Source organism: Cricetulus griseus, chromosome 6 (genome assembly GCF_003668045.3).
Source record: "Cricetulus griseus strain 17A/GY chromosome 6, alternate assembly CriGri-PICRH-1.0, whole genome shotgun sequence".
Lineage (NCBI taxonomy): Eukaryota > Metazoa > Chordata > Mammalia > Rodentia > Cricetidae > Cricetulus > Cricetulus griseus.
Genome location: NC_048599.1, coordinates 48,350,251 through 48,367,983, shown reverse-complemented (window position 1 = coordinate 48,367,983; position 17,733 = coordinate 48,350,251). Strand labels below are relative to the sequence as shown.

At 43.9% G+C, this 17,733-nt stretch overlaps 1 protein-coding gene and 1 pseudogene across 1 annotated transcript in view; both read left to right on the top strand.

Annotated features, from left to right (window-relative positions):
- Positions 1–17,733, top strand: part of Tmc2 (transmembrane channel like 2) — a 54,701-nt gene that overhangs the window by 34,333 nt on the left and 2,635 nt on the right. Inside the window, exons 15-17 of the mRNA XM_035447037.1 lie at positions 5,226–5,351; positions 14,777–14,855; positions 15,992–16,109. Coding sequence (XP_035302928.1) covers positions 5,226–5,351; positions 14,777–14,855; positions 15,992–16,109 — 323 coding nt within the window. The remainder of the gene's footprint in view (positions 1–5,225; positions 5,352–14,776; positions 14,856–15,991; positions 16,110–17,733) is intronic.
- Positions 11,255–13,018, top strand: LOC100772233 (annotated as a pseudogene).

Below are 17,733 nucleotides of genomic sequence, written 5' to 3'. Positions count from 1 at the left end.
CACAAAGCCGAGCTGGCAAAGGCGAGCTTCTCAGTGGAGCTTTTGCTAGAGTTCCCAACTGAAATGCAGGCACGTGTGAATGCAAGCACACATATACACCACACAGCACACACATCACATATCACACACCATACACACATCACACACCACACAGCACACAAATCACACCAGACACACACACACACACACACACACACACACACATATCACATCTCTCTCTCTCTCTCTCTCTCTCTCTCTCTCTCTCTCTCTCACACACACACACACACACACACAAACACACACACACACACCCTGTTTCTGTTTATCTCCTTTTGACCCTTAAACAAATCGTGTGTTCCTTGCTGGACATGGTGACCACTGCCTATAACCAATCACTCAGAAGACTAAGGCAGGAGAAGCATGAGTTTGAATCAAAGTCTATTTCAAAAACAGAAAAAACATATTGAGCCTTTTCCTTGTTCATTCTGTTTATTTCGTTCTCCCATGGGACAGAAGATCCTGGAGAAGATGGTGTTTTCTTCCTTTTTCACTGCATTATGCTCAGCATCTGAAAGAAAACAACTGCCTTATGGTTGATGTTCCAAGAACACTGCTACCTCACAGAAATTACAACTGCCTTATGGTTGAATGTTCCAAGTAGACTACTACCTCACAGAAGTTCAGTTGCACAGGGAAGAAGTTAGTTAGGGTTCAGACCACACTAAATGCCTACAGGGGCCTGGCAGGCAACATAAATGATTGAGATGATTAGTGTCCCATAGCACATAATCACAAATGGAAGTTGGTGAGCTGTATGCCCTTTGGAACAAATCCAGAACACGATCTGGTTTTATAAATAAAGTTTTATTGGAACACAGCCATATCAATGTGCTTACATAGTCTCCATGGGTACTTCATCACAGCAGTAGGACTGAGTAGTTGAAGTGGAAACAATCCTACCTACACAGCTAATGGAATCATTTTGGTCTGTGCAGAAAAATCACCTGGTTTAGATGGCAGATCTAAGAGCGAACTCTCTTGCTGAGAGGCTGGGTAGTTTTGAGCTCTGCATGGGTTCATTTCCTAAAAGAGAGAAAGTTTAGCCAGTAGGGCTGCTTTGAGAATAATGTGTTGTTATTTGTGAAGTACTTAGAGGACCATGTTGGTCTTTAGTATGGATATCTGTGAACCTGTTGCTCTGTCCAAGTTGAGGACAACCAGCTGTCTCCATGAAGGCTTTCAGAGCCTCGTAAAAATCTGAACATTTGTTTGAAATCATCTACCACTTTCACTTAAAAATTCATTCAAATTTTTAAACCAAAAAACAAACAAAAAACAAACAAACAAACAAACTTCTACATCAACCCACAAAAACAGAACAAGTCTGTGGACGTGGACTGCACCTTGGCCAGCATTTGATCTGCTCCCACAAAGCTGCCTATAGCTATTCAGTGTGCATGTATCTAGGCATGCAAGTCAGGCACACAGTAAGGGGGAAGGTAGTTTGATTATGGGCTCAGGCTTTCGCTGTGGCAAGAGAACCCAGACTTCAGACATCTGCTGCAGATTTAGATCAATGTATGATATTCAGGATTCCGAGGCATGCTACTCATTTTTATATTAATAACAACGTGGTACGTTCATGTATATCTCAATTTCTTCACTCATCCTTGAGAGAAGAGAAGAAACCATCCTATAGCACATGGAATCTGAGAAAGGACTTGAGTGTCTGTCACAGGAGAGAAGAGCTGCCCATGGATCCCTAAGTCATTGTCTGTGTTTGCAGCTCAGGTCTTTTATGTCTTTTTTTTTTTTTTTCTTGTAAGGGAGACAGGACAACTTTGATTTACTCTCCCTTCTCTCTCTGGATTTGTTGAAATTACACCAGCAGTCTTTGCAATTGGCTAGAAGGAGGAAAACAAAAAGGAAGAAAGGCGCCAAGGACCCCGATAACTCCCAGATGACCATGCACTTGCCAGTAAAGACAGAGGTAGTGATGTGATGGAGGTAGCCAAGATATTCTGAAAGCTTAGTCTGTGACAGTCACTGAATGAGGTACTTATTTATGCTAACAGCGCCACCATCAGGTGGAAGGCACTATATATACTAAGCATTGGTTAACTTTGCCTGTAAGGTACCTGATCATGGATATTTTAAAGTTTGCAAGTTACTAAGGTTTGAGTATGAATCATTGCCTCTGAAACTAATGCTGAAATCTGTCTGACATTATGTCAGTTTGAAGAAGCCTAGACTTTAGAACGTGATTGATCAATTAAATGGTAGTAGTGCCATTCTCTCATGAAATTGGTCTAACAATCACAGTTGTGAGCGAGTTCTCACTCGTGGAACTGGATTAGTTAATGTAAGAGCAATTTGTTAAAGAGCAAGCCTGTCCCTGTGTTCACCTCTTCTTCACACATCTCTTCACACCTTAATTTCTACCATGAATGACAGCAGCCAAAGATGCTAGTACACCAGCAGGAAACTCCATCAAATAAGAACAGAGAGCAGAGTGACTGTGAAAGCAGAGAAAGTTTTGAAAAAATCCATGATGCTGGCTTTTAAGATGAAAAAGGGGACTTGAGCCAAGGGACCCAAGGCATGCACTCCTCTGGGGCCTCCCTCAGAGGTCTGTGGCCCTGCCAACAGCTTAGATTAACCCAGTGAAACCATTTCAAACTTCCAGCCTCCAGAGCTGTAACACAGCCCATGTATAGTGTGCTAATCCTTAGGTGTACTAATTGTCATTGCAGCTACCACACTGACACTTCAGAGACAAAATAATTCACATTGAACTTCGACTTAAAACCATAGTATTTGAGGTTCTCTCTCTCTCTCTCTCTCTCTCTCTCTCTCTCTCTCTCTCTCTCTCTCTCTCTCCTATTTTTACATGATAGGTATGTCCTAATAATAAAAAATAAATCAAATGGCATGGCATGGTGATGTGCTTGGCACCTGAAATGTTGCCATAACTAAAATGTTGTAGATTGTTTTTGTTTTTGTTTTGTTTTTTTTTTTTGCACAATCTTCCTGCCTCAGTTTCTCAGATGCTGGGACTACTGGCATGTAACACAATAGTGCCAAGCAATGAAATAGACACACATGGTCTCTGATGCAATTGCTCAGCCCTGACATTACAGGATAATATATACCAGTATACTGCATATGATGTAATGCCATTAAAGCTTAGCCATGTACAAAGAATGAGCATGGCTATGTTCCAGCAAAAGTTTATAGACATTGAAATGTAAAAAAATCATGCTTCAGTTTTTATGTCACAAGAAATTATACTTGTTTTTTTAAACCGCTTAAAAATGTAAAAAGAAAAAAGAAAGAAGGGAAACTATTTTAGCTTGCAGGTGACAAGCTGATTTGTCCCTGAGGCATTATATGTCAATCTGATGTTTGCACAGAGAAAACTAAGCTGCTGACTGTAACATTGTATGACACAGTTTAAGGGTGCTTTCCTCAGCACCTGCTGACTTCAGTCAGAACCCTCTAACGGTGTGAGCTTTGCACCCCATTGCCTATAGAGAGAAGTAGAAATTAGAGCAAAGAACTGTTCAGGAGCTTCTCCAGAGATGAAAGCTCAGCACATGCAATAGGAAACCCTGTGATGATGAGAGCACACTGCACCTACTCTAATGCAGTCTTCATCATCACAGGACTGTAGACAAACACTTAAATATTTATCTAAAAAACCAGGATTTCAAAATTGCACTTGTTTTGGTTTTTTGAGACAGAGTTTCTCTGTATTGCTTTGGGGGCTGTCCTGGAACTTGCTCTGTAGACCAGGCTGGCCTAGAGCTCACAGAGATCTGCCTGCCTCTGCCTCCCAAGTGCTGGGATTAAAGGCGTGTACCACCAACGCCTGGCTAATCAATTTTTATAATTATTTTAGTAGTGATATTTGATGGTACAACTCTAGTGGAAAGAACTAGGATATAAGTGCAGTCACAAACAGAAAGGAAAGATGCCTCATTCATTAGAGTACTTGCTGCACAAGCCAGGGCCCCAGAACCCACATAAAGGCTGGGTAGGTGTGGCTTCCCCCTTCGATCCCAGCCTCTGAAGACAGATCCAGAAGACTCCCTGAGAAAGCTGGCTAGATAGACTAGCCATGTTGACTAACTCTGGGTTTGAAAGACCCTGTCTGGAACAAGAACAATTGAGAAAGACTCCTGCCATCAACCTTAGACCTCCACACGCATGGGCACACACATGCACACATGTACATATCAATCACAGGAAAAGAAGATAGATGATAGACAGACAGACAGACAGACAGATGATTAACAGATGATAGGTAGGTAGATAGATGGTTGATAGATGATAGATTAATGAGAGAGAGAGAGAGAGAGAGAGAGAGAGAGAGAGAGAGAGAGAGAGAGAGAAATAGATGATAAATAGCTCATGGTGTTCCATAGAATAAAGGGTTTGAACCAGAATCTTCAAACTCCTAAGTCTACTTCATAGCACCAAAATTACCATTCAAGAGCCACCAGTATAAGGTGTCCCTGGAGAGTGTTTTGTTTTGGTTTGGTTTGGTTTTTGTTTTTTTGGTTTTTTTTTTTTTTTGAGTCAATCTAATTCTAAAGAATTAGAATTAAAAATGAACCTACTATTGTAAATAGTACAGAAGCCCATCTTGGAGCAATCCAGTTTCCTGGCTAGAAGATTAACTGTAGGAGTGTTTTAGAGATATGGTGGCATGTCAACCACCTTAATCTTAAGAGAACTGCTTCCAGCTCAAGGAGCCCAGAAACATCCATGTTTGCCTGATAACTAAGCCATGGACCATTTTCTCCTAGGACAAACACATATGTGTATGGTGCCAGCTACTTGAGACTGAGGTAGAAGCATCCCTCCAGCCTAGGAGTTCAGGAATAGACCAGGAGCACAGCAAGAGCTTATCTCCTAAAAGAGAAAAAAAAAATGTGGGGGAAAATCCCCTTTTTTTCTTGCTGAAGAAGGTGTCAAACACAGAAGAGCATTGCAGTTTGAGAGTGTGTGAGTTACCGAGGGCAGGAAGCTAGTGAGCACAATGCAGCCAGCCCCAGCTGTCTGTCCTAACGGGAGTGGCAGCTCCTCGTGGGACCGTCTTTCTTAGTCCAGTTGGAGCAGAGCTCTAGTTCTCTCAGAAAAGCAGTAGTGAGTAGCAGCTTTGGAGCCATGGGGTCATGGACGTGACTGTGTGTCCCACAGGAGCGTGGCATATGCTTTAACGTGTCTTCTCTTTCTAGTGGGAAAAATAGAATGTATGATGTACTCCACGAGACCATTGAAAATGATTTTCCTAAGTTCCTGGGCAAGATCTTTGCATTCCTTGCCAATCCAGGCCTGATCATTCCAGCCATCCTACTGATGTTGTAAGTTACCCAGGGCTCTTGGCCCTGCCTGGTGGAAATCTCTCCTAGCAGCTGAGGTTTTCTGGACAAGGTTCTCGGTTTCACCCTTAGTCTGCATTCCCCAGAAGTAGACCCTGAGACAGAGTCAAATGCAAATCAGGATGGGGGTGGGAGAATATGGTTACTTCTGTAGTGAATGAGTCTACTGTAAGTCTTTCTGGAAAATTCAAATATCCCTTAGAATACTTGTCTAAGGGTAAGGAGTCTAGGACATTTGCAGCCAGCCTGGTTGAGTGGAAATATCTAAGAACTATGGAGTCTGAACTTCTCAGAAAGCTGAGTGTGTGTTACGCTTGGATATGAGGTGTCTCCTAAGGGTCACCATTGAAGCCTTGGTCCCCAGCTGGTGGCACTACCTCTGGGACATTCTGGAAACTTCATTTGGGGGCTAGCTGGAAGAAGTAGGTTGTTGCATGTATTAGTTACTACTATCAGGTCAATGTGACCACAATATCAAATGTTGTGAAAGACCCCTGGAAGCTCAGACCTCCAGGATCTCAGCCCAGGACCGCAGTCACTCCAATCACCAGGCGGAGTCGAAAGCTTGATGCAAACTGCACGAGGCTTTATTATAGTTGTTTAATGAGCTAACCCCATGTTAGCTCAGGTCTTTCATCCACCCACCATGGCGGGTGGCTAGGAAAGACAGCTAGAAGCTTCTGCATAGAGATCTTATAGGGCAGCGTAAGGGGAGTGTCTAGGGGTATGCACAGGCTCAGGATTGGTGTGCCTCCAGGCTTGGAGGGTTTGCCCTGTGTTGATTGGTCAACTGGTTGTTATGGCCCATAGACCTTCCCAGGATGGTTGCTATGCTCTGAGACTCATTGCTGTGTGCTTGTCCATAAAGCACACCCATAGCCGTAAAGCATAGCACCACCAGCTAACTTCTGATTGGTTACTTGCCACAAGGCAGGCATTTGACCTCCTAACGACCAAGGCAAGGTCAGACAAGCACGTGTTCGGCTGTTATGGCTGCCAAAATGGGGAGCTGGTCCCTTCAGTTGCATGATCTGGGGAAATGTGAACAAACACCTACTCTCTAAGAATGGCATCGAGGCCCAACTATGTGAACCAGTAAATTGATTAGTGTTACTCATGGGAGGACAGCTGCTGGGCTGCTTTCAGAAGCAGAAATGACTCAAAGACAGCATCACCAAAATCTCCCCCAGGAGTGGAAAGCTGGAGCTCACCACACAGCCTGCAAGCAGCTCAACAGATCAGAGGGGGCTCTTCCAGGCAAACCCACAGGTCTCTGCCTCCTTTAAAAGTAGCTCTGCTTGTCTGAGGGTCTCTCAGCAGTTCTTATTTCTTGTAAGTGTGGGGAGGAGGGACCTAGTTCGCCTGGTCAGTTGAGGGACTTCCTGAGTTGGGTTTTTTGTTTTGTTTTGTTTTGTTTTTTCCTTGCTTCGTAAAGGTGACTGGCCTGGAGCTTTCCTGTGTAGACCAGATGGTCTTGAACTCATACAGATCCACCTGCCTCTGGCTCCTGAGTGCTGGAACTGAAGACATGCACCACCACTCTCCATCATACTTGAGCTTGTTTGTGTTGTTTATTTCCTGGGTTTTAGCAGCTTGTCAGCACTTCCCTTCTAAACACCCTGCAGGATAAGCTGTTCTGATTCAGAGGAAACTTGATACACAATGCTCAGCAGAAACTCCCAGCGGAGAAAAGGTTCATTTTGCTCCTCCTTTCAGAGGCACAGCAAAACAGTTCTTGTCACGGCTGACCAGAAAACTGCAGGGAGAGCAGCATGCTGTGCCTGGCTTTCTCCATTTCCTCCCTATTGCGCCCATGCACCCGGCTCCTGAGCAGACACTACCTGCGTTCAGATGACTTGCTCATTCTCGTTGATCCTTTCTGAAACCACCCAGGTCAGGCTCACACTGGGCACATGTCCTTAGGGTCTGTATCAGGTCTGCACCCCTGGCTGCCGTTTTCTTTGCTTCCCATCCACCATAACAAAGCCATTTTACATCCTATTTGTCAAGGTGGGCTGATAACCTCAGAAACCATGAAAAACAGAATCCTTCCTCATTTCTCTCAGGAATTTCACAAGGTAACAACAAAGTAACTGCTGCGGAGCACAGTTCAGCCTGACCCTTCTGGGTTGTATTAGCTTGCTTTTTGTTACTGTGTTACATGGATCAGAGGGTTACTCCAAAATGTAATTCAGGTTTAGCAACAGCAGCTGGAGAGCCAGCTTCTGGAAGTGACTCACTGGTGGCTTCATAAAAGCCCCTTATATTGTTACACAAAAAACACCTTTTGCAAGTCAGTTTCTGCATACCAAAACCTCTTTTCTGGAGTTTGAAGGAATCATTTGCCTAAGCAGTTCTCAGCCTTGAGACCTCCTGGTTTACCAGGTAGTCTCAAGACTAAATTATGCAAAGGCTCTGCAATTCCTTCAAAAGAGCAACCCAGGTAATAATCCCTAACCTTAAACAAAAGGTAACAATCACTGATTTTAACCAAAAGGTATTTCGAAGCCCAGGTGCTGGCATTCAGGAATTCAAGCCAGATGCAATGGCTTGAGTTGAATCTCTCAATACATTTGATAGATGGTATATATCAAGTAAAGTATCTCCGGGCAGTGGTGGCGCACGCCTTTAATCCCAGCACTCAGGAGGCAGAGGCAGGCGGATCTCTGTAAGTTCGAGACCAGCCTGGTCTACATAGAGCTAGTTCCAGGACAGCCTCCAAAGCCACAGAGAAACCCTGTCTCGAAAAACCAAAAAAAAAAAAAAAAAAAAAAAAAAAAAAAAAAAAAAAGTAAAGTATTCTTTTAGAATTTCCAATTTGGTGGAGTACTAGTTTTTAAAGTATGCCCTTAACGATTTTCTGAATTTCCTCAGTGTCTGTTGTGTCCTCCTTTTCATCTCTAATTTTGTAAATTTGGATCTTCTCTCGCCACCTTTTAGCTAATTAGGCTACAAGTTTGTCAGTCTTACTAATTTTCTCAAAGAACCAAACATTTGTTTCATTGATTCTTTGTATTGTCTGTTTCTATTTTATTGATTTCACCTCTGAGTTGGATTATTTCTTGCCATTTACTCCTTTGTGGTGTTATGGCTTCTTTTTGTTCTAGAGCTTTCAGGTATGCTGTTACTAATATGAGATCTCTCCATTTTTTTATATATATATATAGGCACTTATGTTTGAATTTTCATTTTCATTCAATTCTAGGACATTTTTAATTTCTGCCTTGACATATTTTTCATTCAGTAGCAATTTGTTTCATTTCTATGCATTTGTAAGTTTTCTATTGTTTCTGTTGTTGATATCCAGTTTTAATCCATGGTTGTCAAATAGGATTCAATGTGTTATTTCAGTTTTCTTGTATCTGTTGAGACTTGCTTTGTGCCCGAGTATATGGTCAATTTTGGAGAAAGTTCCATGAGCTGCTGAGAATGTATATTCTTTTGTATTTGGGTGAAGCAACCTGTAAATATCTGTTAGATCCTTTTGGTTTATAATGCCAGTTAGCTCCAGCATTTCTCTGTCTAGCTTTTCTCTGGCAAGAGTGGGGTACTGAAGTCCCCCACTATCACTATTACTGTGTGAAGGTCAATATCTGATTTAAGCTGTAGTTGTGTTTCTTTTATGAACTTGGGTGCCCTTGTATTTGGTACGTAGATGTTAAAAATTATAATATTGTCTTGGTGGAATTTTCCTTTGATGATTATGTAGTGTCCTTCCCTATCTCTTCTGATATGTTTTGGTTTGAAGTCTATTTTGTTAGATATTAAAATGGCTACATCAACTTCTTTCTTAGGTCCATTTACTTGGAATATCTTTTTCCATCCTTTTACCATGAATTGATGTCTATCCTTGATAGACATCAAGCTGTGTTTCTTGGGCACAGCAGAATAATGGATCCTGTTTTCACATCCTTTCTGTTAGCCTGTGTCTTTTTATTGAGGAACTGAGACTATTTATACTGAGAGTCATCAATGAACAGTGGTTTTTGGTCACCACTTTTGTTGTTGTAGTATGAGTTATTTTTCCCTCTTTTGATTTTCAGGTCTGATATTACTTATTGTGTCTTCTTAGGTGTTGCTAACCTCGTCAGGTTGAAGTTTTCCTTCTATTGCCTTCTGTAGGGCTAGATTTGTAGATAGATACTGTTTAAATTTGGTTTTATCACTGAATGTCTTTCTTTTTCCATCCACTGTGATTGAAAGTAGTTCCACAATTGTCAGAATTTATTGAATAACAATAAATTCATATGATTTAGCTGTTTCATGACAGTAATTTGTCATATATATAATCCTGCCTACCTTGGCAACCTTACCAAGGCAAATGCAGGTTCTTTTATTCCAATCTTAATTACTAATATTACTCTCTTCTCACACAGTACACAGTAATATATCTATATATCTATATGCAGATATATGCTTTATAGAACAAATATAAATTAAAGAAGCTGCAGCAGAGTTCAAGAGTTTTCAAGAGGACTGAGAAAGGATTTAGATACTGTTAGACCCCCAAAAACTCAAGTATCCGGGGTCCCAGGCCACGTTTGCGGTCACCCCAATCACCAGGCGGATTCGAGAGCTTGCTGCAAACTGCACGAGGCTTTATTGTAATTTAACGAGCTAACCCCATGTTAGCTCGGGTCTTTCACCCACCCGCCATGGCAGATGGCTAGAAAAGACGGCTCCTAGGGTCTCCCAAGAGATCTTATAGGACAGCGTAAGGGGAGTGTCTAGGGGTACACACAGACTCAGGATTGGTGTGCCTCCAGGCTTGGAGGGCTTGCCCTGTGTTGATTGGTCAACTGGTTGTTATGGCCCATAGGCCCTTCCAGGGTGGTTGCTATGCTCTGAGAGTCATTGCTGTGCGCTTGTCCCTAAAGCACACCCAGGGTCGTAAAACATAGCGCCACCAGCTAACTTCTGATTGGTTCCTTGTCACGAGGCAGGCATCTGACTTTCTAGTGTCTGGGACAAGGTCATAGAAGCACGTGTTCGGCCGGCCATTATGGCTGCCAAAAGGGAAGCTGGTCCCTTCAATACTGAACTACACTGGTGCTGGGAGGGAACTTCAAAAATTGAGTCAGAGCTGGAATTGGTGGTGCACACCTTTGATCCCAGCCCTGGGGAGGGAGACAGAGTTCTGTGACTTCAAGGGCATCCAGGGCTACAAAGTTAGACCCTGTTTCAAAAATAGATAACACAAAAGGAAATTTGTGAACAATTTTATTAGCATTTGTGAAAGAGAAAGAGAGAAAAACAGGGCAGGCAGCTACCTGAGGGAGGAAAGGAGAAAGAACGTCATTTTGAGTTGGGTCAGCTATGGAAGTCTACAGCAGCTACAGAGAGCAGGGGAGGGGTTGAGAGGCTATTTTCAGAGAAAACAACTTAAGAAAGCTCAGAGAGTCCAGGCAGTGGTTGTGCACGCCTTTGATCCCAGCACTCGGGAGGTAGAGGCAGGCGGATCTCTGTGAGTTCGAGGCCAGCCTGGTCTCCAGAGAGAGTGCCAGGATAGGCTCCAAAAGCTACACAGAGAAACCCTGTCTTAAAAAAAAAAAAAAAAAAAAAAAAGAACACTGCTCTTCCAGAGGTCCTAGGTTCAATTCCCAGCAACTACATGGTGGCTCACAACCATCCACAGAGAGATCTGGTGCCCTTTTCTGGCCTGCAGGCATACATGCAGTCAGAACACTATACATAATAAAATGAATAAATCTTAAAAAAAAAGACTTTTAAGGAAAAAGACAATAAATTATGATGCTTTCATCTTTGGGGCAGATTAGAATGTCACGTCTCAGAGCACGCCCTGGCCGCAGCATCGCTCGGCCTAGCCCGCAGGGACCTGGCTAGCAGGTGCGCGGGGCAGCAGGAACCGCCTGCGATGTTCAGTCATGAAATGAGCGCGCAAGGAGCAGGTTCGGGAGGCAGTGTCCTGCTACCTCAAACGCCGGCAGTATGTGGACTCAGAAGGCCCCTTGGAGCAAGGCCTGAGACTATCACAGACCCCTGAGGAGATGGCAGCCAACCTCACAGTCCAATCAGAATCTGGTTGTGCCAGTGCGGTGTCTGCAGCCCCTTGCCAGGCAGAACCCCAGCAAGATGAAGTACAGTTTGGACGACTGAGAAGCTTTCTTTCTGATTCTGACTCCCAGCATAGCCATGAAGTTATGCCTCTCTTCCTTTGTCTACCTCCACTTCAACCTGGTCCAGAGTAGCCCCAAGAGCACAGTGGTAAGCTTCTATAGCCGCTTCCCTGGAATGTTCCTACAGAATTCGAGTCAGAAGGACATCATTGAGCAGCTGCAAACCACATAGACCATCCAGGACATTCTGTCAAACTTCCAGCTTCATGCATTCCTGGACAACAAATATGTATGTGGTCAGTCTCCAGGAGGATAGCTACAACTACCTTATCCGCTACCTCCAAAGCGATAACAACACTGCCCTGTGCAAGGTGCTTGCCGTGCACTTACACCTGGACGTGCAGCCTGCCAAGAGGACACACTACCAGCTGTATGCCAGTGGCAGCTCCTCCCGCAGTGAGAGCAGTGGCCTGGGGCCACCAGATGTGCCCACCCCTATTCTGCAGAATGAGGCTGCCCTGGAAGTCTTGCAGGAGAGTATCAAGCAGTCCAAGGATGGACCTCCCTCCCTCACACCATCTGCTTCTATGCCTTCTATAACACAGAGCAGCTGCTGAATACTGCAGAGACCTCCTTTGATAGCAAACTTCTGGCTGCTGGGTTTGATAACTCCTGCATAAAGCTCTGGAGCTTGCGGTCCAAAAAGCTGAAACCAGAGCCCCACCATGTGGGCACATCCAGTATCCCTCTAGCTTGTGACACTCTGGAGGAGGAGGAGAATGAAGAGGATAATACAGGCACAGAGATGAAGATCGTGTGAGGATACTGTGGCCCAGTGTACAGCACAAGGTTCCTCGCAGACAGCTCGGGGCTGCTCTCTTGTTCTGCAGATATGTCCATCAGGTACTGGGACCCAGGGAGCTTCACTAACACTGTGCTGTATCAGGGACATGCCTACCCTGTATGGGATGTGGACATCAGCCCCTACAGCCTGTATTTTGCCAGTGGGTCCCATGACTATATTGCCAGGCTGTGGTCTTTTGATTGGACTACCTGCTGAGGATATATGCAGGACACCTGGCTGACACAGACTGTGTCAAATTCCACCCCAATTCAAACTACTTGGCTACAGGTTCCACTGACAAAACTGTCCGGCTGTGGAGTGCCCAATAGAGAAACTCAGTGCGGCTATTCACGGGTCACCGAGGTCCCGTGCTTTCCCTTTCCTTTTCTCCCAACGGTGGATACTTGACATCCACTGGTGAGGACCAGCGGTTAAAATTGTGGGACTTGGCCCCTGGGATGCCTTTTAAAGAACTGAGAGGCCACATGGACAGTATCACCAGTCTAGCCTTTACCCCAGACAGCGGTCTGGTTGCCTCTGCCTCCATGGACAACTCTGTGCGTGTCTGGGACATCAGCAGCACGTGCTGCAACACACCTGCTGAGGGCTCTTCGGGTGAGCTCGTGGGCGTGTACACTGGACAGATGAGCAATGTCCTGAGTGTACAGTTCATGGCCTGCAACCTCCTCCTGGTGACAGGAATCACACAAGAGAATCAAGAACATTAATTTCTTAATTCAGGTGGCAGACTTGGTGGGGCTGGAAGACTGGCCACAGTCCAGGACTTGCTAAAACCAAATCAGTGATTGCAAAAGAGCCCTCCCCTTCCCCACACTCACCTAACACAGCCCTGGTGCACAAGACTCCAGTTGAGAGCCATATGCTCAGGCTTGAGGCCTCCTGGCTCTATGCAGGCACCTTGCTTTTGCCTCTCCCTCTTCCCAGTAGGGTTACTGAACAGTTGCAGAACTCCTCTATAGCAGCTGTAGACAGTGTCTCCTGTGGCTACCCCTCCAGGGAGGTGGTGACAGGAACTAGGAAAGGAAGGGATGATCTAACAGTCTTTCTTTTCCATAATGATAGAACCAGGATTTTTTATTTTTATTATTATGATTAGTTATTATTATTATTATTATTGAGGAGGAAACCTAGCACTGGCAGAGGTGTCTCTGCTTCTATCTGCAGGCTTGACTCCTGGCACTGGCTATGATAGTTGGAATTTTGAGGTCCAGGGAATTCAGACTTTGGTAGCCCAGGTATCAGGAGAAAGGGGCACATATAATGGGCTTCTGCAAGCAGGCAGGTAGCTTAACTGCACATTGAGCTCTTGCAGTGACGATGGGAGAGAGAGATTCTTTTACTGGCTGCACTCTGTCAGTACTTCTCTACCCTGGAAGAAATATTATGGTGGGCAGAGGATGGATGGACCTCAGCACTTGAGTCGGTTGTCCAAGGTTCCATCCCTAGCACCATCAACAAAATTACCATAAAGAATAATTTGGGGGGCTGGAGAGATGGCTCAGAGGTTAAGAGCACTGACTGCTCTTCCAGAGGACCTGAGTTCAATTCCCAGCAACCACATGGTGGCTCACAACCATCTGTAATGAGATCTGGTGCCCTCTTCTAGTGTGCAAGCATACCTGCAGATAAATGTATACATAATAAATAAATAATAAAGAATAACTTTGAATAAATCTCAAAATAGGCTTAAAAGCTGGATTTCCAGATGACTGTTTATTCTGAGATGTGGCTTTTTGGTGTCTTTTTCTCCCTCAGTGATCTGCTTCCACCCCTCACTGCAGTACCAGTATAGTGAACACAGGAATGAATCATGAGTGCACACTTGACAAACCATGCTCTAATGACAAAGGAAGTTCTAATGTGTGGAAACAGATTAAATATTTCTGTTTTCTGAAAAAAAAAAAAAAAAAAAAGAATGTCACGTCTCTACTCAGGGCCAGAAGTAGAACTCAGATGCCATTCTTTTGACCAGGGGGGTGTGGCTTTCACTTAATGGACCAAAGCTGACCTTGAGGGAGGTATTCATTCTCAGTGGCCTCTAAGATGTCTAGTGCCTGTCTAGCTGCCCTACACTACTTCATCAAGCTTTCATCAAAACCAATGAGATGGGCATGACTATACATGACACAAAGCCTCCTATCAGGCAACTATCTAGTAAACATTCCTAGCTTTCGTTTGCAGACAAGAAACCATGCTATGCCCTACCTCTTTGGAATCAGGGTGATTCTTTCTACCAACCTTTACTACTCTGAGAGCTAGACATGTGCAGGTCATGCCCACACTCAATACAATGGAGAGGTTATGCAGAACCGTCTCCATGTTGAGCAGACAACCTAGGATGGTAGGACCAGCTCTATCCTGCTAGAGGCAAAGCTTTGGTAATCCAGAGACCCTAGGAAAAACACCGGGCTCTTGTCATTTTCTAATAACCCAGGACAATAAGAGATATGCTTTTTCTCTTTTAGTCTGGCCATCTACTACCTGAACTCGGTTTCAAAAAGTCTCTCCAGAGCTAATGCCCAGCTTCGAAAGAAAATCCAAGCGGTGAGTCTCTCGGGAGCTACAACCTTATTGATGTTCTTGTTTCTTGCTGATTGGCTCTGTGATCTCAGTTTTGTTCTTTCAATGGTTTTCTCTTAAGACAAATCCAAAACCCTGCCCTATAGGAAGCAGCCCTATAGTGTTCAACAGCTGTGCATATACAGTAGGAATGTTTGAGAGGCTGATGGTACAGCTTAGTGGTAGAGGAAAGTGCTTAACAGTCACAAGGCTCTGGAGTCAGTCACTAACACTCGCACATTTGCACACAAGCATACACACGTACACATGTGTACACACACACTACACACAAAAACAAACAAACAAACCTAGCCATCGCCGGGCAATGGTGGCACACACCTTTAATCCCAGCACTTGGGAGACTTGCAGATCTCTGTGAGTTTGAGGCCAGCCTGGTCTACAGAGTGAGTTCCAGGACAGATAGGACTACACAGAGAAACCCTGTCTTGAAAAGAAAAGAAAAGAAAAGAAAAGAAAAGAAAAGGAAAGGAAAAAACTAGCTATCTTAATAGTATAAATACTAAAAGAAATGACCAAACAACACTTTGCTGATCCTCAGCCTAGGATGTCTCCTCCTCAGTTTCTATACACAGGCAGCTTCTCTCAATATCCCAGCTGATACCCTGACTGTTCTCTCTAGGAAGACAGGCAGGCAGGCAGGCAGGCAGACAGACAGACAGACAGACTCTCTCTGTGTGTGTCTATCTGTCTGTCTGTCTGTCTGTCTGTCTGTCTCTCTCTCTCTCTCTCTCTCTCTCACACACACACACACACACACACACACACACACATCTCTAAATTCTGTCATCCTCACTTCCCATTATACTTCTGAAATTAACATATCTTGCTGTCAATTCCCCACCCAGGCTTCCTTCTGTTAGCCTCACTGGCTCCTGCTCAGATACAGAACACTGAAATAAAGGCTAGATGTTCCTTCAAGTGCTTTATGAAACTGAGCCACACAAATACACTCTCCAGTCAGTTGTAGAACCAGTAACAGGCAGTGAAGGTAGTCAGCAAGAACTATACACAGGCCCCACCTCACCTCTCACGATCCAAGGCTCTAAGCATAGGACACCCATGCCCCTAGCCTGCATAAATAATTCATTTTTTCTCTACAGCTCCGTGAAGTTGAGAAGAACCACAAATCCATCAAAGGAAGAGCTATAATCACTAATTCTGAGGACACACTTAAGAACAGCTCCAAAAATGCCACCCAGCTACAACTCACTAAGGAAGGTAAATTTTTTTCCACTATGATGACTTTTTCCAAGTCCACATGGAAGTTGTAAAGATGTAGAATTGGACTGATCTGGGTTTAAGATAGGGTCACTGGTAATTATTTAGCAGTATGAAGTGCCTACCTCATGGGATGGTGATGATGAAAGCCAAACATGTACAGGGCTTAATGGAACTCCTGGCATACAGAATAAACTAGCAAATACTTGCTACAGATAGTAGTTTATAGTTTCTTTAAAAAAAAAAAAAGACATGTTAGAGCTGGAGAAATAGCTCAGAGGTTAAGAGCACTGTCTGCTCTTCCATGGGGTCAGGTTCTAGTCCCAGCATCCACATGGCAGCTCACAGTCCAGTACTATCCTCTGGCATCCTTGGGCATAGCACACACATGGCACATAAATATACACGCAAAGAAAACACTCATATACACTAATAATAATAATAATTTTAAAGAGACACACTGGGTAGAATAAGCTGGTAGGAACAGGTAAGAAGTTTCTCACAGAAGGGTCTCAAGTCTCTAAAGAGTGATCATAGCTAGACCAGGCTCCAACGTGGGGAAAGGAAAGGGCGAGATGAAAAGACCATGTCTTTGGCTGTCTCATTGTCTCAGGAGCACCTGCTTTAAAGGGTACCACTGTGCAGTGTTGACCTTGGATGAGAAAACTGTACAAGGTGCACAATAAATGACTAATAATTTAAGGGTTAGAATTTTTGTGTGTTCCAATTTATTAGCAGTTGCATCTCACATATTCTTCACCATTATTTTTTGAGGATTAACCAGAATAATGGGAATTGATATAACAAACAGGTCCAAATATCTTATTACATCTCACTCAATGCAAAATCCAAATGGGATTTCTCATTAGTGGCCACAAGTACAGGAGAGTTATGAGTGGTCAGGGGCTAAGGCTGGGCGTTTGTAGGTTCTGGGCCTGTTAGCCAAAGAACTGAAAATAAGGGCTCACACAGATTTACCGAAGTAATAAGAGAGCTTCCGGGTCTGGAGAGATGGCTCAGCAGTTAAGAGCACTGACTGCTCTTCCAGAGGACCTGAGTTCAGTTCCCAGCACCCACATGGCAGTTCACAACTATCTGTAATAACTCTGGTTCCAGGGGATCTGGCATGCTCACACAGACATGCATACATGCAGGCAAAACATCAATGCACATAAGATTAAAATAAATCAATTATTTTTTTAAAAAGAGTTTTATTGGGAGCGAAGCAACAGTACAGATTAGAAAGGGATACACTGTAAATAAAGATTAACATCGGTGTGGTGGCCCATGCCTTTAATCCCAGCAATACTCTGGAGGCAGAGGCAGGAGGATCTCTGTGAGTTCAAGGCCAGTCTGGTTCACTGAGTGAGTTTCAACTCAACCAAGGCTGTTACACAGAGAAACCCTGTCTCAAGAAACCAAAATAATAATAATAGTGATAATAACAATAAAAAAGATTGATACCAGGCCACATGAGTGAAGATAGTCTATAGCCCCAGCATACAGCCAGGAGTCTCTTTTGTGGGAAAGGAGGAACTGGTTATTAAGAGGCATAGTTTTGATGCATTCTCTATTTTATTCATAGATTAATTCACATGTTCACTTTTTCTACTACAAATATTTG